General features: G+C 50.3%; 1 protein-coding gene across 4 annotated transcripts in view; it reads right to left on the reverse strand.

Annotated features, from left to right (window-relative positions):
* Window positions 1-18,662: 18,662 nt before the first annotated feature.
* The window catches only part of LOC130576445 (uncharacterized), a 56,313-nt gene continuing 53,692 nt past the window's right edge, over window positions 18,663-21,283 (reverse strand). For all 4 annotated transcript variants that reach the window (XM_057371148.1, XM_057371138.1, XM_057371152.1 and 1 more), the window contains one exon: window positions 18,663-20,980. In XM_057371148.1, the coding sequence (XP_057227131.1) occupies window positions 20,852-20,980 (129 nt within the window). In that variant the 3' untranslated portion in view covers window positions 18,663-20,851. The remainder of the gene's footprint in view (window positions 20,981-21,283) is intronic.

Below are 21,283 nucleotides of genomic sequence, written 5' to 3' on the forward strand. Positions count from 1 at the left end.
CTGAAGGAGATCTCCTGCTGCGTGTGGYCAGGACTGTGATGTCCCATCTCCTCTGAGCACTGCCCATCCCAACAGCCCCTCAGGCTCTCCCAGGGCCACAGGAGGGCACCAGCTGGGCTGGAGGCAAAGGCAAGCCCCGCCAAGAAGCCACAAGCTGTTGGGCTGCCTCGTGTGACAGCGGGGACCTGCACTCTGCTAGAAAGAGATGCCTCGGGACAAGGCCACCAGCAAACAGCTCAGAAAGTCAAAATTCCATTTACAACTTGTTATCAGCAAATCACCTAGATCCGAGTAGGCATTCAGGTGCTGAGTTCTCGATTTAACAGGAAATTGGATGTCTAGGCGTTTTTGAGGCTCTGTATGTAAAATGAGAATAACAGCACCTCCGATTTYCAGAAAGGTGTTGGCAGAAGCCCTGCCTGGTGAGGTGGGCAGCACTGGCACACACAGAGGGCACTGCTCTCCTTCCCCAGGAGCTCCCAGCCAGGACTAGGCTGGGGACAGAAGCTCTGTGACACACCAGAGTGTGTGTCACTCTGCCACCCAGAGCCCTTCCTGTGAGTGCTCACAAGCCATGGACTCAGCAGCTCGCTGCTTTTGCACAGGTCCCCATGCAATGGGCCAAAGACAGCCATCGCTGCGYTGTCAGGCTGCAAGGGACAGGCAAAGCACACATCTGCAAGCTGTCCCAAGCTTCCCCACCACCCTCTGGGCTCTGCAAAACATCTTCAGTTGTCACCAGAGTTTGAAAAGGCCCGGGGAGCAACACCTGGATCAAATCTAGGCTTCATTAATCTGTAAAATGTCCTTTTTTCTCTACCCAAGCTCTTCTCCTCCCAGCATACAAAGCAAAACACAGCAAAGAGCTCTGGGGGAGGCTGGGCCTGGAAGRGGCTCAAAAGAACCTAATCTCATTCTTGTGTGTATGTTTTTGCTTTGTAAAGACTTTTGTACATGTTTTTGCTCCGAGTGTGAGCAGCACAAGGGAGCAGTCGAGCTGCAGGTGACAGAGCAGCCACAGCAGAGGGACATCAGGGACRTACTGCCCACCCACGGGGCATCCTGGCAAAGGTGGCATCGCCTCACTGTCCCCACAGTGCCACTGGCATTCGCAAGGCTATTCCTAGGGCTGGCCCTGCCAGTGTGTAAGACAACCTGGCCACTGTTGTTGAGGACAGCTATGTCCCATCTGCTCTCCCGTGAGGGGGACAGCTCAGGGGAAACCACTGGAGGGGTCTGGATGTCATGGGAGGGGTCTGGATGTCACGGGAGGGACACCGTCCTGCCAGCTGCCCGAATGCGGGGAGCGTCCCACAAACAATCGGTTGTACAGCGAAATGGCCAAAGCCCACACCAGTTCATCCCCAGCATCAGCTCTAGATTGCAGTAGCTGTTTTGATCCRTGTGATAAATAACACCAGTGCTTTGCTGAAAGTACATTTGCAGGGGTTTAACAGCAATTAAATGCATATGTACCTCTTGCATGGGAGCTCAGCTTCACTGAAGATGGTTTCAATAATCAAGTGGTATTTTGTTTACATGCTGTAATTATGATATTAAATCTATACCTAAAYCTCACTGAAGGCAGCAATTTTTTTAATGTGTGGCAGCTTTTACAATGGATGGCAGGATGCAGAGTTAAAAGRGGACAAGATGAATGTGGGGTGAGCCCTCATAAGATTACCCAACACCACAAACACAGCTGAGTGGGGTTCCTGCCATCCAGCAAGATGGGCTCAGCTTCCAGATCTCCAGCTAAAAGCTACAAGATGGCTAGCTGGAATTCCTGAAAGATGGGCACTGGCAGGAGACTTGTTTGGGATGCTTTGTCTCCCAACAGGGTCACAMGATGGATGAAGTATTTATCCTAATAGCTGTGGCTGTAGGATTCACACAGCTAGWGCTCACACTCAGCATGAAGATTACGCTCCCCTCAAGGGATAGAATGTAGGATCCCAAATCTTAGCCCTTTAAATTTGTCCAGGCCTGCCAGGTAGGGCTCAGAGTTGCAGGCTCAGGGGAATTTACTACTTGGAGTAAAATTTTCTGGAGAACCAGAACCATAAATCAAACACAAGGTACTCCATAGCAGCTCTGGCTCAAAAGCCTTCAGCTCTTTCCCTCTCTGGATTCGTATCTCCCTCCTTGTGACTCTCTTCTCRGCCTGCACTGTAAGCTTTTGGAGGAAGGTGCTGTGTTGATACCGAATGCTTGACCCAGAGATTTTGCCTAACCAGCCAYAGCCAGTGGCCCAGTGAGGACATATCCAGCACATTTAGCCCAGCAAAAAATCAGTAAGATGTGGTGAGGAGAAGTATTTGAGATCTTGTATTTTCTCTCAGTAGTGAATGTAGAGCCCTCACAGCCCTGCCCCCATCCATGGCAAAGTCAGACCATGATGGTGTGAACAAATCTCCATCTGCCCACTGGAACTGAGAGAAAGAGCTCAGAGCAGGCAGGAAAGGTGAAATCAAGTTGTGTTTTCACGAATTTCATCTCTCCACCTCACAGCCCTCGCTTTTGCCTGCCACCTCCCGCCATCAGCTACACTGCAGAGAGGAGTGACTGGAGACTGCCTGCTTGGGATGTCCTCCTGCAGCCTCAGCCCAGGGCTTTGGTGGGGAAGATCAGTATTTGCAGTGTAAGAGAGGGCAGAAGCTCTGGGCAAAGCCCCTGCATGGGCCCCGGCAGTGTAGGTGCATTCTGTGCCTGCTCACAGCACTGTCACAGCCAGCTCCTGCTCAGACCCTGCCAGGGACGTGCCAGCCTCGCCTTGTCACCGAGCTGGACACCACAGCCCAGGCCCTCTGCGCTGCGTTACACAGCCAGCTGAGCAGCATCCAAATGGCTGCTCTTCTCTTTAAAATCTGTGGCCACAAAGGGGAGTTAATTTCTTTGTCATGTGTTGAGTTGATGACTTTCCTCCAAGCYGAGGAGCTGTGGGAAGAGAAACAGTCGGGGGCTGAGATTAAACGGTACCTCCAGTGCTAAAAGCGAAGCAGTTTTGCCTGTAGTGAGTTTTCCTTTCCAAAAGCCTTGCCTGGATAATCTCAGTTTCTACCTAAGAGATAGCAGAGCTGTCAGGACGTACTGCATGTGGCCACACAGGAAAACACAGACGTGACCCCTTGGCTCTTAGGAACAAATGCAGGGGGAGGGGAGAAAAGAACTAGCAGGGGAAAGAAGGCAACAAAACCCRAATTCATACAGCAAACAAATGTAAGAGCTTCTATTTTTACTCAGTAATCTACATGCCTGGCCCCCTTCCTATTTCTTCCATTTTTAATCTACAACAAATATCTGTGAACTGTGSCGAGACAATAAATCTGGGGCCCTTTGAAGACCTTGGGCGGCAGTGCAACAACAATATTCTTTGTAAGCTAAACATTTTAGAGATTCATTTTCCCTTTGATGTGCAGCATGGTAYGCTCAGTCCATGCCTGTGCACACCCCGAGGCACATGCAGGTCCCGCTGAACCCACAGCACTGGACATGACAGAGGTCATGGCTGTAACACGCAACACGCACCCGCTCAGGGATGCACATGTGAGCAAAGCTCTTGAGGTGAAAGGACACYGCCAGAGATGGGACCACTCCAACACCGGCAAACTGCAGAATTTCAGGTCACAGCTAAGGCAGAATTAATTGTTCAATGGTAGGGGCAGGAAGTGGTTATAAACAACAGTTTGTTTATTTTTAAAGCACAGTGAGAGAAAAGGAAAGGAACTTTATGGCATCTCCCTTGTACCCGCAGGAGCCTCAGCAGGGTCACGTCCATGAGATCTGCTGTGCAGCCTTCAGCCCCTGAACTGGCAGGGTAAGCGAGGGCAATAACTATTTGTCATCCTTTGTGAGATCCTGCTCTGGACACTTCGCCTGTGGGTTTCACAGACAGTTGTTGACAGTGGGAAAAAAGATGAGGTGCTGATCACTTCACCACTCTCATGGCTGTATAGCTGAGTACACCATGGCCTCCCACAGCCATTGAGCTGAAAGGATGCAGAGCATTTATGAGCTGCACATTACTCACCAGAGCATCACMCACTTAATTCCCAAACACAGCTCCCTTGAGTCAGCAAATTTGCTGTAGATTAGCGAGCAAACGGGATCTCTAAGCGCAGCAATTTGGTCAAGAAATAAAAAAAAAAAGCCACAGCTCAAAGAAAGAGAGTGAAATCTGCTGTGAAGTGCGTGGCCCAGGTATTTCTTGGTCGTGGCAATGTGCAGGTCCTATTTCATCAGCTCAGTCTCCAGGAGTCAATACTCACAGAGCTCTGTCACAGTAGGCAAGGGAGATTGATCCTACTGAGCCAGAAAACAGGGGGTCATGTCTGGAGACACCCACAGACTCTGGGTGTCTCTGGCCTCTTCTCCACAGACTCTCAAGCAAGGGCCAACCTGGATCAAACCTGTTGGACTCACATGAGGTAACAGGATCATGGCAGGAATGAGGAGGCCCATGAGCGTGTCACCTGTGCTGCAAACAGCTCAGCTGCAGCAATGTGTGTGCTGGAGATGTTAAACCCTGGCCAACAGACAGAAGGCTGCTGCCTTTCTCATGGCATTCTTACTCATTCTCTGGATAATCCGGYTTCTTGCTACCCTGCCATTGTGCAAGTGTCGATTCCGACTCCAAAATACCAGCTTCTACTGCTTTTTGGGCTCATTCCTGACACCTATGCCCAAAATGGCTGGGTTGTCACCAGGAGGTTTCCCCGCACTCAGAGCTGCACCGGGCACGCACAGCTCTGGGGGCCAGAAGAGCGGGACAATCGCTGCAGCGCATTGAATCAAAAGCATCCTCCAGCCCCTGCCCTGCAGAAACCAAAGGGAGGACAAAACCCAATCGTTTGACACAAATTAATTTCCTGCAAAGCYTTCAGAGTGAGTTCAAAGCACACGCGAGCGCACACACGCAGAGCCCAGCCCCTGAAATCCGAGGCAGTGCAAGCGGCAGAGCGCCAGCCCGACACGGAGGGAACGCTCCATCCCCACGGGAATCACTGTGCTGTCCCTCTGCTCTGACCCTCCCTCCACCATCAACCCCTCCAGAATCATTTTCCAGGCTCATTTTAGCCATCTTAGAAGGGCTTGTTCTCCAGCKGCTTCTCAGGTCCCTCTCACACTAGGTCTCCTGGCCATGAGGATTGTCAAAGCCGAGCTTCAGGCAGTTCTCCCAACCAATATCAGAAGGTCCTTCTTAAAATGTGAGATTTTTAAAGGATCAGAGTCTTTGGTTTGCTTTCTTGCCATGAAGGCTGTGTGCAAGCTTTCCTGTCCCCTCAGGAGCCCTGTTGCCATTGCTGTGAGGACACAAGAGATGAGAGCCCCTGTGAGCACAGCACTCCAGGAGCTGGAGCTCCCAGAGTATTTAAAGAGCAGACCCCAAGGAAACGGGGGTGAGTTTGTCTCAGGTGTCTCAAGGACTGGTTGTGCAGTGCCTGGGAGCAATTAACAATTAATTAATTAATTAATTAATTGATAAACTATTCTGCTTTCAAGCAGTTCACACCGAGAGTGAGTATGGGGCTAAGCACTGGCTACATGCTCTGCGGAGAGCAGAATTTAGGGGTCAGAGTAGGTCAGAAACGAGTGCTGGGAAAGATTACAGGAGGTTGTTTAGTCCTTCACCGGTCCCAAGAGTGCATCAGCTGTCCCAGCGCTGCTTCTGACATGTTTTTCCAACCTCTCCTTTGAGACACATCCACCAATGGATTTCCACCACTMTTATCCATTAGCAGGGGTGACCTAGGACATGTTTAAAAGCTTAGGCAGGGAACAGAGAAAGTAAACACTGCAGTGACTACTTTCCAAGATGAGAGAAGAGAAGAAAGTCAAACAGAAGTAAGGAGGTGGATGGGAAAGCTGAGAGGAGCCACAAAAACTGCCAAGATTTTGAATTTTGTCTCCTTCCACCCTCCAAGAGCCCCACAAAGCCCAATCCTCCTTCTACCACATCTGGGGGCCCAAAAGGCTTTCAGATGGTCCACAAAAGAAGAGTCAGAGCCACGTCAGCACCCCATGAGGTGACATCTGGGGTGGGATGATGCGTGAGACCATGACTGTGAATCCCCCATCCCCATCACAAGCCAGCGCTGACCCCAGGAGCGAGGTCGTGCTGGGGAAGACATGTCCCCTGCAGGTGGCACTGCCCTGTCCCACCCAAACAGCCTCTTCAGGCTGTCAGGGGCTGGTGGTGCCGTGCCCAGCCCTCCAGCAGCTCGCTTCAGTGCAAGGCTCCAAGCCTGCTCCAGCCCTGTAACAGCAGATCAGCTCCACTCGCTACAATCCAGCACCGCCACTGCTGTTGATCTTGGCGCATTATTTATCCGCCTTCCGAGCCATAAATTTCCGTCCTGGACTCCGTGACTTGCTTTATAACCACACTCTTTGYGCTGAGACGGCAAAGCCCTGGGGACAAGACCTTTGCCTCCACACTTTCTATTTAGGGCCATGCAGCTTTATGACAYTAACAGAAAGAGTAACGTCCCAGATGACTTTGCAGCCATCACAGAAGTTTTTGGAAATGCTACTTTTTTGGCTACTTAGAAGGTCACCGATAAGAGCKGGGATAAGTCTCAAGCCCAAGCTGCTACCATGTGGGGAAGAGCAGATCCTGGTAGCTCGGTTGCAAATATGACCTACAACAAAGCATAGAGTCTTTCCCCTGTTCTCCCAAATGAACCAGCATGAAATTCACCCCAAGTGTCTCATTACTTGGCCTCTGTTTCCTAAATTTAAAGCCTTTAAAGAGGTGAGTAGCCCCACCATATTATCACTGGGGGCTCATCTGGCTGTACAATCTCTGTACCAGAGATTGGGAGCTCCAGCAAGACCAGGGCTTGCACTGCACACRTTGGTGTTTGACTCTCACAGAGGCCCAGAACTCGCCAGCCTCTTGGCTTGTGTATCAGGGCCAGCATCAGTCRACTCATGCTCCAATCCCCATCCCAAAGCCAGTATTTCCCACCAGCCCTTCTTGCTCTGGACCTCTGCAAGGGCCACTTTTCATCAGGGTGAGGGAACTTGAGCAGTGCTTTCAGCTCRGAGGGGTCCCTTGAGCACACCATGGAAGGAGAGGCACATCTGGGCCGGATTACAGCAKGGTGCAGTGGCTTTTATAGCTACAGATTCCTACATGTGTTTCTGAACAGGACAKGGATGCTCATAGATCAGAATGCAGGGGTTTGATTCATAGATCACAACCACCAGGGTTGAGGGCTCTCATTTGTTCTGGGTTGTCCCCTCTTTGGAGGGCTCAGCTGTGGACATCTTGGCAGGCTGGGGTCAGCTGCAGGAGATGCTCTGGCTAATGCTTTGGCTGATGCCTTCCCTCTGGGCATGGGGAATTGCTTTCTTTTGAGAACAGAGGCCAAGAGGAGGGAATCATTTACACCACTGAGAAGTGGGTGTAACACCGCAATTTACTGGCATATTGCAGCCACAAAGGCGGTGGCTTCCCATGGATAAGGGGAGCTGTGAAGAAAACAAGGGAGGAGGCAATGAGGCTGAGTGTAAATCCACAGAGATCAATAACGTTATAGGAGATTTACGCCAGTTAGTAAACCAAAGGTTGTGGTCTGCTCTCTGCAGCACTGCGTTATCCCAGTGCCAGATTTTACACCACGGTCACTGCAAGCAGGATCTATCCCCTGAGGTTTTAGAAATAACCTCTTTCTCTCAAAACTCTTTTCTTTAGCTGTCTATGGGTTGAGAGAAAGAGATAATGATGTGTGGATGGAAAAACAACAAATAAAAGAACTAAATTAAAATTAAAACGCAGCAAGGCTCCAAAGAATTTACAGATGTCTCTCCTCTCCTTCCCCCCTGCTTCTCCGTGGTCAGCTGTAAATATTTATCTGGCAGGCTGCAGTGAAAGGCATGGCCCAAAACACTTAATCACAATTCCAGCATGGCTGCCCTCCAGAGCACCCCAAACCTGGGGGACGGTGGTTTTCTTCCACAGCATTGTTAGAGGAAGGTACTYCTGTCCTTATGCAGGCAAACAAGCACCTTCAAAAGCAATTCACAACATCTCCAGCATGGGCTGCTGGGTGCTTTGTTTGTCTTCTTCTTTGCATTTGTTTTGTTTTAAAGGGTCTGATAATCTTTTTTAACCTGAGTGGTGAAAGTGGGAAAGCCCTGTCACCCCACTGTCAGCAGCAGCCTGGTGCTGATTGCCAGGCAGAAGTGGAGTTGGCCTGGATCAGTGAGGGGGTTTGGGAAATCTTCCCCAGAATCAAAGAAATCATTCTATTTCTATAATTCACCCCAAACTGTTCCACAAGAGTTGATGAACCTGGCCCCATCTCYCCTGTCAAGGGTGGCTGTCTCTAGGGTGGAGCCTTGGCAGTTTCTATGGGTCACTCAGCAGAAATCTGGGACAAGTGGAAGCACTGCTAGAGGTTGGCAATTGTAGGGGCTTTGCTTTTGAGGATGCCCAGCAAGAAAACACTGCTGGTGCAGGGATTGCTGTGCAGCAATAGGTACCTGCAAAAACTGGGGACTGGGGACTTGCATGCCTCACTCCCTGGTTTTCACTCCTGTGGCAAGTCTGGCCTTCTGACTGATCTCCCTGCAAGGATATTGGGAAGATTTACATGTCTTCAGTTGCACTGCTCCTTCCCACACACAACCATTGCATAGTGCACCAAACCCTATATATTTGTGTTTTTCCATCTCCTGATGGCTCACTCTGCAGTTTGATAGGGAGGAGCTGAGAGGGGAGAAAGGACCATGACATACAAAGCTGTGGCTCCCACGGAACCCACTCTCAGGGCCTCCCTTTAGGTTTGCTCCAGCCCCACAGCCAGAGGCTGGAGCACATAAAGGAGCAGGCGATTTTCACTTTGTGTCCCAGCCTCCAGCCTCCTGAGCCAATGTGTGGCAGAGCCTTCCTYGGGAGAAGAAATTCAATGTCCCACCAAAAGCTTGGCTGCTGCTTCACCATAGTGATTATTGCCCCAGTTTCCAGCTGAAACACGAACATATTTTGTTTTTACAGTTCTCTGCTATTTTCTACAGGGAGTGGCACACTTTGGCCAAGAAGAGCCATGCATGACATCATATTTTCTTACTGGCCTTTGTTGCACTGCAATTGCCTCACCACTTACTGCCACTTATTGCCAAGTAGCTGTTTCACCACCTGATTATTTATCAGCCTGCCTTTATGCCTTCCTGGGCATTGAGATTCACTTCACTTTCTCCCTCCTCCTTGCCAGTGTTTCCAGTGGAAACGAAGATTTGTCAGCACATCTGCAAATGCAGATTTCCTTGAAAAGGCAAATGTCCTACGTGCTCATTTAGAGCAGGTGATCAGTAACCACACAGATAAATTGCTCTGAGGTTAATCTATTATCCTGTCAAGGGCCGTTGCAATTTTTAACAGATTCAGAGCCTAGAGAACAGTTAAAGCCCCCTCCCTGTAAATATACCATAATCTCAACTTCCTTTAATAAATAAACTTCCTTCTGTGCTGTAATTATTGTGACCTTGCCATTGCAATGCAAAGGGCACCTGAAAATGCACCCCAGCTAAATTCAAAGGTTTTCAAAACSCAGAGTAACCACAGTTCAAACTGCATAGTTTTGAATGTATTTTTTTAAGCCAGTGCTGTAAGATTTGAGGCTACCTTAGAGATTTTGAAATCTCTGGGGCTGCTCATACTGTAGCAGTGAGCTGTGTGCACTGACACCAACTGCAGCATCATCGGGGGCTGCARGATGCTCTGGGATCAGCATACCTCCCAAGGCAGGCTTTTCCCAAAGCCTGTTTGCTTTGACCAAAATGGACTGCTGTTTTTTTGTTGCATGTAGGGCACTGTACCATGAGACATTTCCAGTCTCCCTAGGGCTGCCAGTCTCTGAGCACAAGCCATTGACATCCCAGCATCAAATCCCAAAAACCCTGAAAGCGCCAGGCTCACCTTTTCCCCTTGCATTGGAATAAGCAGCGAGGCAGAGGGGACATGGGGAAAGTCTGCTTTTATGGCGAAGTGCCTATTGTCCCAGACAAGTCAGATGAAGGTGAGGGGTGGTTCTGCATCATCAGCCCTGGGGACAGCCCCAGCAGTGGGGTACTGCCTTGGTGGAGGACAGAGCAGAGCTGTGCTTTGTGTGCCCACAAGCAGGACCTGCTTGTGCCCCATAGGGCTAACCCAGCATTGAATTTATCCAGCTGCAATTCCCATCATCTGCTYTGTAGCCAGCTCTCGTGTCCAGCAGTCAGGCAYTGGGGTGGCTGTTCCTCTGTGAGCYCCAGTCCATGGGGACAGTCGGTCACTGCTGCCTCCGCACACTGAGACTGACCACGGCCGGGCAGGGAGGGCAGGCACCCACACAAATATTTTCTACACTGCAGCTGCTGCCAGGCTGCCACAGCTGGCTTTTCCCACGGCCCCTTCACCTCCCCATCAGTGCCAGGGTGAGATGCCAGCCTGGCCCAGCTGCTGGCCAGCTCTCAGAGGCTGGGGAAGTGCAAGGGGCTGCCCAAGCCCAGCTGGAGCTTCTCTGACCCACACATCAAGCACCATGCCATTTTTGGCAATGCACTTTGTCCTCCTGTTTTGTGAGCCCAGAGTTAATAAACCCACCAAGCRAAGAACCTCTTCTTCCTCTTGGGCATCACCAGTCCTACCTTTGGCTGTGGGCACTTCTTTGCTGCACATGGGGCTCTGCTGCCACTCTTCTCTTGGCTCATCAAAGAGGAAAAATAGAAAGAGAAATCCAACAGAACTTTTGTGTTTGTTTTTCTTTTTGGGGAACTGATTACACAGTGGGAACAGCAGTTTGTCATCCTGGCCAATGCCACTCTCCTGCCCTCCCCTATTTTGCCCCAGAATCATCAAAGTGGCTGGTCCAGGTAAATCCCTGAGAAGCAGGAGGCTCACGTTGCCTGCRGGCACCATGGGGATCTGGAAAACAGCTCCACGTGTTCCACCATCTYCAAGGAACATCCTGAGTTCAGGGTCACATCCCCATCTGCCTGGCATTGGTCTCAGGGTCTTTCTGCTGTTCACAGATGCAGGGACAAGTCTGTGCTGGCAGCTGTGGTGGAACACCCTGGACACAGCATGGAAGAGAAATGCAACCTTCCCTCTGTCCCCACCATGAGGGGAGTCCCAGCCACGGCTGCGCATCCCCCACAGCCTGGCCCAGCCAAGCTCATGGCGTGAAAGGATGATCTGAGCGACACCCTGTGTGTTTCCATCCCTCCTCTTCCTGTCACAARGCCAGGGAGCCCAAATTATTTACCTGACACAGAGGGAGGCAACAAAGTGATTCAGAGATGAAGAAACTTCATTTCTCAGAGGGAAGAAAAATACTGTTCGTTTGCAGTACGTAAATAGTTTGGCAGTGCCAGCAGCAAGATAGAGTGTGCTGCTCTCCTGGGTGACATAGGAATGTCAAGGCCAAGCCACCAGTGAACTCTGCAGAGATGGCACAGCCATCAGGCAGAGGCAGTGCTGACATCTCCAAAGCCTGATGGGAGCTTCCACCCTGTACAAGTCTTAGAAGATTGATTTCTGGGTGGCTGTTGTAAGGAAAGGGCTAAAACTTTGCCAGGCAGCTGCAAGATGCCGTGGGAAGGTGAGATGAGACCCAGCCCGTGGAACCCTCGTGAGTGGGGCTGCAGAGATGTGGGGGGACTCTCAGGTCTCACCTGCACACCCTGGACAGAGCTGCAGTCCTGGTTCCCACAGCCAAGCCCAGCACTGGGCAAAGCCCCTCACCTGCCCCAGCTCYGCTGAAGAGCAGCTGCAGCACCCTCTGGTTCATGGATAAAGCTCCTGGAAGGAGCAATGGGAACAATGACACCTCTCTCAACATCCTGTTCATGGTGCTTAGGCAGCACTGCCTACGGGCTGAGRCACAAGGAGATTGGATTCCCACAAGTTAGAGAAAACATTCTTCTTTGCACTGGTGCTTTAGATGATCCCAGTCACCTGGGATCAATCCTGGTGGTGAACCACTCTGCAGGATCCACCTCAAACACCCCGGTAGTGCAGACACTTCTGCCACCTGCTTCCCTTTACATTTCAGCCGCAGCTGAAAGTCTGCATGCAACCAACCATTTCTCTAAGGACCTAAACTATTTGCTTACTCTGTTCTGCATTTCAGCTCCACAGGGAGGATCTTTCCTCTGTGCAGTGCCAGTGGGGTTCAAAAATAGCCAGAAAATTCAGTATTTGTGTGTGYACAAGTAAAATCCTATTTACCTTAAATATTGTGCTGTCTCCCAGGGGCAATCACAAGGCTACAGTTTTTAGAGCTCCACAGTAATGAAAGCCCCAGAAATACCACTGGAGATGGAAAGGTCAGGTGATTTAATAGGAACCATACGTGCTGCTCTGAGTTTTCTGAGTAATCCAGCTTCTGCATGTCCTCGCTGCATTACAGACATGATGCATCGTCTCCCTTTGCCTTGGCTTCATTACAGGGAAGGAATCTCTCCCGAGACCCTAATTGCTTCAAATGCTCTCTGTTCTATTTATGTTTGATTTTACCCAGTGGTTTCAAGCAATACTGATCCTGAATGACTGTTGATCTAGGGCTGTACCCTGGCTGACATCTGCTTTGAAGGAGTWGTGTGCCGGTCTGTTTGAGTAACATTACACAGGGCAGAGACGACCCTGCTCTTCAATTAGAGGCTTTATAATGATCCAGTCAATACAATGTTTTTCCTCACAGAAAGAGCCATGTGACCACTATGGTTTTCAGATCTGCAGACTCATTTCCAGGCTAATGTGTGTTTTTCCCCTATCTTTGTGTTGGGTCCTGGCTTCAGCTGCTCCCTGCCTCAGTTTCCCTCAGGAACTGCCTGCAGCAGGCCCCACTGCTGGCAGCCCTGGCATCCAGAGGGCAGCAGAGAGGGGGAGGAACATTTGTTCCCTCCTCGGTGCACACACTCCCGCTTCACGCCCGGTAGAACGGTGCCTCCCCTCTGCTGCCRCAAGGACAGAGACACGGCTCAGTGTGTGCTGGTGGAGGGGCAGCAGGAGCATGGAAAGCAGACAGATGGCTACACAGCCAGCCTGGTTATTACCGGAATAAATGGGGTAAATCACAGGCTAAGCAGTTGCTCTCCCTGCRGTAGAAGAGGATCTGACACCGTGATTGAAAATTAGCAGCATCTCAGAGGCAATCACGGCTGGGACGCTCGCTGTGCTGGGAAGCCCCGCTCAACYGGGTGTTGAACTTGGATTGTGTTATTACTGCACCTTCAACCACAAGAACAAAATGTTTGGGATGTGCTAATGACACCAGGAGAAACAGAGGCATTTTGATTTGGTGGTAATTGTAGTGATTATTTGCTTCCAGGGAAGACACAAATACAATATAATGGGTCTGATTATTTATCAGCATTCAACACCAGAAAGCAAACAAAGCTGGTAAATAGCAGAGGGCTTATTTTGGGGAACTGTTTAAAGCCAAGAAAGGACAAAACATGTCTCTTCAAATCAGGGCCTGYGGAGGCTCTGTGGTGAAGTTCTGAAAAAGGCTTTTAGGATTCCCGAGAGCTGTATATGATTGAGATTTGGCCCTGATGTGTTTGGCTTGGTGGCACTGCCAAGGCCAGGTTTGCTGAGCAGCCTGCCCTTGGGCAAGACCCTCACCAAGATATTGCCAAATGTCACCCACTGGCAATAAAACCACTCAGGGTGTAACACTGGCAACCCATTTTGAGAAAACCTGGCAAAGATACTTCCATGAGTGTGACAAACAGGAGAGCTGTGGGCACACCAGGACAGGTCTCACACCAGCAATACTCCTGTCCCYCAGTGGGCAGCAAAGGCCTGTGACACTCAGTGATGTAGCCTGCCAGCTCCCAGGCCACTCTAGACCAAGGACAGATGCTGACCAGCCTGCCTTAGAGTGTCTGCAGGACATGCCAGGGCAAGGTGGGCATTGCTCCTAGGGAACCCTTTCGGAGAAAGACACTTTCCTCCCATTGCAGATGGCAACCGCTGTCCTTTCAAGGGGTTTTTGTTGTCCCCATTCGCCTCYGCACTTGGGACCCAGCTCCTGTGGCACTTTCAGCTCCTCCACTCACCCAGCCACAGAGCTGCTGCGCTTTGATGGTGTCAGATAGGAGCACGCAATCAGTGCTGGTCAGCCCACCGACAGAGCCAGCTCTTATTACAGCAGGCATTGATGTGAGCAGCCACAAAAGCAAACAGCTCTTTGGGCTCCTCGTGTGTCCGGAGCTGCGTGCACATCCTGCCCCRGGTTAACTGAAAACATGTGGTCAGGTCCTGCCAGGCTGGCGTGCAGCTACAGCCAGAGCGAGCTCCCAAAGCATCCACAACTTCTGTTTCCTCACCCCTTTGCTTGAAACAAGCCCGCTGAAATCTAGCTCAGGAAATGGTGAGATACCAACATGATTAATGTTCTCGGCATCACTGATGTTYCTTCTGCAGAGCCTTGCTGCTTCAGCTGCATCCCTTGGGCTTGCTGGGTTGAGGTTTACCACGTCAGGGTTACCAGTCCATGGAGGATGCTTGCCCTCGCTTTCCTAACGTTCCTAAATTTCAAAGAATAATTACATGCATAATATACCCATCATAAGACTGCAGCAGTGGTCAAACCAAACTCACTTTGCTCCTATGACACATGAAAACTGGCCTGCCACCCAGTGCAGACCTCACACRCTTCAGAAACCTGAGCCTGGCCTATGCCTCTGTGACCAACCTCTGCAGCAACCATGGATGATTCAGGCTCAGCTGGCTGTGCCAAGGGATATGATGGATGCCAGAGAGCCCTGATAACCCAGAGCTCTCCCAGCAGGCCCCAGCACCCATACTGAGGGCAGAGGGAATCTGTAAGATGCCCATTTGCCATGCACAGAGATCAGCGAGCAGCCCAGATTGCAAGCACTCCCTGAGTGGCAGCTCAGAATGGGGTCACCCCTGGCCTCACCATCAGACACAGGTGGCCCAAGTGACCACTGAGAAGGCCTCCACATGGAGAAATTCTTGGAAGTGTAAAGACAATGAAGATGCATACAAGGCAGCGCTGGCATAGCCGGGTTGGTTGCTGGTGCCTGTGCCAGTTTGGAACTACTTGCCCACCTTGAACCCTGGCCAGAGCAGACCCTGCCACTGAGGAGAGGACAGCACCGACCCCAGAAAATGTCACCACCCTCCTCAACCACAGGTGGCACTTGCGCATGTAGCTTCCTAAGGAGTATTTTTCTATTTTCTTCTTTCTCTCTTTTCAAGTCTGTAGCTGTGTAAATACCGAGCAGCCAYAGCATCCTGTGGCACAGGGTTTCCCAGATCTGCCTTTGCTTGTTTTCTTTGAACCTGCCACCTGCTACTTTTATTTGACATCCCTGAAGTTCTTGTCTGAGAAGCAACAGAATACAATCACACTCTAATTTGTATTGAGGTYGCTTTGTCTTGAGTCAGTGGTGTCCAGGTGCCTGCTTCTTTTTAATTCAACGGTGAAAGCTCCCAAGTGCCTCAAGGGCACAGATCGAGGCATTTGCAATGTTTTCTTCACTTTTCCAATCATTACTGGCGTGATGCACTGCAAAAGTCTGCCAGTTATTACCACTAATGGATGAGACTGCAGAAAAAGGAAAGAAATACTCACCACCCTTGTCCTGGCATATATAACTGAGGTGTAAGCCATCCGTGCATCCCTGCCTGCAGAYCCCTGTGAACTCACGCCCCATTCAYGCCCCTCCTCWGCACARGSTCTCCTGCCCATGYTSCAGATGCACATCCAYCACCACCCATCCTTTCAGAGCCACCCTTGCATGCATGCATGCCCCTTCACCTTCATCCTCCAAGACATCCTTCTGCTTAAAATACAACTAATATGCTGTAAATACAAATGCCACGGGCACATAAATGCCACTGTCAATGCACTCTGTGTCTATACACCCACACTGTATCAGCACATACCCCATTCAATCCTGACTTGATACACACCCTTGAGTGCATTCTTCCACCCCACACCTTGCCACAACATGCTGCACAGCTTCAGGAAGAGCAAGGGAAAGCCCAGAGGTGTTTGAAAGAAACTGTCTGTCCCACTGGAAATTCTGCTTCTCAGTTTTTCCTGTGCCAAGTCACATCGCAGTGACCTCCATCGAGCCTGGGATGAGAACACTGGTCCCAGCAGCGCTGCTGATTTTGYCTATTTTCCTAGTCAATCCCATAGGTAGGCAGATGGGTCAACACTCAGCACACAGCTGGATACAGGGTGGTGGGTGGGTTTTCCAAGCACCACGGTGTTTTGCAGCACAGAGGTGGTGAGTGTGCCACAGATGGGCTTCACRTGGAGCCCTGACCGTCAAAGACTGACCCAGGTGAGCAAAGGGCACCCTGCTTATTGGGGACCCTGAGAGACAGATTTCTGCACAGATGAAACACACAGAGACATAAACAGATGCATCACACGTGTGCAGGCATGTACATACACATATAYAAGAAAATGTTTGGACAATACAAGGAGATGATCCTGTGTGCTGGCTGCAAAGGGAATCACCAAGGCTCAGGGTACACATATAACAGCCCACTTTGCCACTGCTGTGATCTTGGTTCCTCTCTGTTATTTTTAAAAGGCACAGCATTAACCTAATTAATTTACTTTAATTGAAGAACAGTATTAGCTTAAATAGTTCTGCTTAAATTGTAGAGAAGCCGCAGCCAAGCTCTTCAAACAGCCGCTTGTCCCYGGTCACCCTCCTGCAGATGGTTAACACAGCTGAGCTGCACTCTGGCACAACGGCCCTGCTCTTCCTTCCGAAGGGAAACACCTGCATGTCCCCAAGCAAGATGGCTCAGGACAGAGAAGGGTCTCAGCTTAGGAGTCACAGGCTCTCCCACTGAGACAGAACCCAAATCTGGTGGGAAGCAGAACACTGGAGCCAGGAGTCCCAGCMAGGCAGTGGTTCTGAGGGATGCACACCAAGCTGACCGTGCTCACCAAGTGCTTTTCTCAGACCTCAGCTGGCATCCCTGCCTTCTCTGGCAGAGGAGAGAGTGCACGAGCTGCTTTGGAAGTCACAGAGGTGAAGAGTCCTGCACTGAGGGATGCCACAGGCAGCAACTGGGGGCACTGGCTACAGCAAGGAGTAATGCTCCAATGACCACAGCTTAGCTCTTGGCTCCCTGGTTTCCACTCATAGCTCCTGCAGTGGGCTTTGGGAAACCATTCCCACATGCCAAGGTCTGGCRTCCAGAGGAGGCCAACATCCTCACTCTCTTTGATCAGTTCCATTGGTAGCTACAGGGTTGACAAGTACCCTGTAAGTTCATTAATACCACTAACCTGCTTTCTTTCAGCAGCAGAGTTACTGCCATATCCCAGCTTCTCATCATGTTTCACCACAAAAACTGCCCTGTTTTGTCCTTAAACCAGAGACGATGGGAGGGCATTACTGAACCAAATCCAAACACATACTGGGGATCCAAACAACAGCCCYGGGGGCAGCAGCAGCAGCTCCATCYCCAGCTCCCCCTGGTCAAGGGGCTGGCTGTGTGCTGCCAAGCTCTGTGCCAGCTTCCCACTCTCCAGCAGCTGTACCTGGCTTCGGAGAGCTAGGTGCCCATACCTCCAGCCTAGGGGACACAAGGTCAATGCATCCCCCCCCATGAACATACAAAATAGGCTTCTAGCAAGCTTGGCCCAGCAGGAGCCTACAGCTGATCAGGGTTTGTGCTGTCATAGCCACCACCATGGTTTTGAACAGCATCTGAGGCTCCAAAGGTGGGTGTGCTGAGTGACCGGGCTGTGCTGGAAGAAGGACCCCAGAGAGGGGCATTCTGTAAGGGAGGCACAAGGGCAAAGGGCTTGGAGCAGCCAGCARGTCACCCTACAACCCTTGCAAAATTGGCCAAGGCCAACTAACAAGCTGCAGCTGACAGAGAAGGGAGGATTTCAAGATAAGAGAGATGGCAAGAAGCCTAGAGAAGATCAGAGCTTGGAGAGAAGAATGAAAAAGGCCTTCTGGGAATGAATCTAAGTAGGACTGTGAAGGGAATTTATGTAAATATCTCTCTGGAGGYCTTGGAAAAGGGGACATAGGTAACAGCCTTGTGAGATGCTGGTAAAGATAGGGAGTTAGGAGCGGGGGAGAGASAGGAATTAGCTCAARYAGATAGCAAAGGGTGGGGAATGCAYAATGCAAGTACCCGAGATGGAGTTTTTAGAGCAAGATCTAAAGGAAGGGGTAAACTAAAGCCAAACTATGGAGCAGGAGGAAAAAGTGCTCTGGCTGTAAACAAAACAGCTGTGGAGAATCTTGGGATACAGATGCAAGACTTCCTGATGTCAAAATTAGGACCATTTGGGTAGTTACCCACCCTGCAGTTTTGGGGGGCTGGAGACCTCCAGTCAGGTCACATTCAACCCCCAAGGAACAGGCAAGTCACTCAAAAGCCAAATCACCATCTTGGTGAGGGACAATGTACCATACCTAATGTACCATACCTCCAATGGAGCAGCTGCACCTGCAAAGAACCTGGCATTCATTTTGGAAAAGCTYTTTCATTTTCAAAGCCATTCACTTCCAAACACAGCCTCCTTGAACTGCAGAGTGCTTGGGACTGGCTGCACTGTATCACAGCTCTCTCTACTCCATCCCCTCCTATACCCCTGCCCTCAAACAGTCAGAAGATGACAAACACGAGACCCACCAGAGGTGTGACTATAGCAGCTGTTACACTTTATTTCATTGTGGATTTTTTTTTTTTTAATTATTTTTCCTTCTGATTGAAAAGACAGAAAAAAAGTTACAAAAGTAGTAAAAGGCAACAATATCGGCAGGACATCCCTGTTCCCTGCTCCCACCCRGGGCAAGGCAGCCTGCCCCACCTGTGGGCTGGCAGGAACACACCCCAGCACCTCGACAGCTCTTGCTGAGCAAAGCCTGAGGCTGCAGGGCCATGCAGGGGCTGCCACCCCAGCCCTTTGCACAAGGAATGTGCCTCCTAGATGGGTACCAGGCTATGGCTGTCCCCTCTCCTGAGCACAGGGATTTGGTCCAAAGGAGCAACGCTTCCTGTCTGCACTGGTCAGCTTGAGCTGRCAGCAGTTTAAAAGCTGAGGTGTGCCATCAAAACAAGATAAGCAGAATTTCTACAGGGGCAGGAGGAATCAGCAGAGGAATTAGGCTCTCTTGGGAAAAGGGCCTTGCAGGGAACCATGGTTGTCTGCCAGAGGTCCCTCATCAGTTAACACAAGTGACCTCTTGGAGGTGGTGCTGGTGCAGGGGGTGGCCCAGCWGTTACAGTTTGGAGCCAAAAAGCAGGCAGAGCTGGGACAGAYCAGGACTGACATCCCCTCACCACCCCGCCCTGCCTGAATGACAGGAGTTAGGGAGAGGAACATGGGGTGTGGGATTCAGGTCCTCAAGCCTACAGCCTCTGGACTTTCCCCAAGGGTCTCAGCAAAGAGCCCAGCCCAGTTCATTGAGTGGCCTCCTACCAGCAGCTGGACTGACCATKGGTCTCAACCACAGAGCAGCATTGAAGACCTCCACACTGAAGATTTTAAAAACCAAAAATTATTTTTGTGTTATTCACAGTTGCTCCTCTTGATCTGGACAAACAGCAAACTACTGCTTCCCCTTGCACTCAGATACAGAGTTATGGTAGGGAATACCTTCATGAAGAGGTTACTACTCTCTCCACCAGGCACAGCAAGAGGAAAGGCCTCATTTCTCTGCCTCAACAGGAGACGTGGGAATTTGTTCTATTACCTCCTGTCTTGTGGCACAAAACACACACATGCCTTGGGGAGAGATCCCAGTCAAACACCAGTGGTAGCAAGGCCTAGCAYGGTTCTAACAGCCTCAGAACTGTCTATGGAGAAATAACCCCCAACCTTCACCCAAACTCCCATTTCTTCCACCAACAGCCACAAAATCGACTGCTTCCCATTCCTTGCCTCATCTGGGAATACTGTTCCACTGATACCAGAAGAGTCTACCTGAATTTAACAGCTAGAATAAACAAGGGAAGTGGAAAGCTTGCTGGAGATATTAAATTGGGTTGAGTTTGGTGGTACCAGTTACCCCYACCATCATGTAGTGGGACAGTACTATGGAGAAGTGTTACACACMCCAGAACACAGACTGCCTCAGCAGAGATGAGACCCACGAGCATACAGTCACCCCCAAATGAATTTTAGACTTTCATTCTAAACCCTGATCTACATATGGATGTCTCACATCTCCCATTTCAATCTCTTTTTGGACAGTAACACGGAACTCCCAGCAGATCATCTGGAATGCACAGTTAGCTGTGCCAGTTATCCATCCACACACCTTCCTGTCCKAGGGTTTTCCACTTAAGAGAGCTTGATGTGAATGCAATTATAACAAATCTCTGAGAGGGATCTTCTTTTTTCACAAGCAGCTCTGTATAGACTATTTCATCAATCCTGAGGTCACTTCTGAGTGGAAGAAGTGTCAGGTCTATAGCAAAACACTGTAGACCCAGGTATCCTCGGGAAATTGAATGGAGTTGGTTTCACACCTTGATCACTCATCATAATAACTCCTGCACGCCTCATGGATTTCCTCAATTACCACCATCCTCATGTCTGACACTGCCTTGGTGGCAGTTCTTGCAGTTTGTGAACCTGACTGGTTTACTTTGCCCTGAAAGACAAAACTCACTCCCTCTGCCACTGCTCAGATACATCAGTGGCATGAGAACAGGTGCTGCTGCTGCTGCAAAGCCATTTGCTTCCTCCTGCCCGAGTGGCTGCACTGCAAAGATGTGTCATTGGCCCCTTCTTCTCCCACCCCTCCCCTTGGCTATCACCACCTCCCTTCTCCCTGCCAGGCAGGACATTGGTTGATAGTTCCTGAGGTTTTTTTTGGAGAAACTCCTTCAGTAGGCACACGACGGTTCTTCCACTGGAGCTATCGGGCTCAGCGGCTTCAAGGTGCTGAGGGAACGGAAGGCAAAAGTGGAGGGATCGTACATAAAGTGGGGCGGCGGGCGGCCTCCGTTGATGCTCTGCAGARGAATAAGAAGAGTTCATAAAAATTAAGTCAATGCTCATATAAACTGCAAACAGTGAAGTTCTTGCCTTGAGAACTTTGTCACACCCATCTCTGATACAATTATCCCTCCTTGAATGAGTGGTCACACTTGCACTTGCAGCAAATGGCACTAAACATAAGCAGTGGAAGCACTTTGCTCASGTCCTTGCTCCTACCCTGCAAGAAAAAAAGCAGGCACACCCCCCTCCTCCAGGACTGAGGTCCCTAGGATGCACAGGACTTGGACCCACGGTACCTGTAGCCTCTAAGTGAAATA

Source organism: Malurus melanocephalus, unplaced genomic scaffold (genome assembly GCF_030028575.1).
Source record: "Malurus melanocephalus ecotype Western Australia unplaced genomic scaffold, MMel_1.1 scaffold_5, whole genome shotgun sequence".
Taxonomy (NCBI): Eukaryota; Metazoa; Chordata; class Aves; order Passeriformes; family Maluridae; genus Malurus; species Malurus melanocephalus.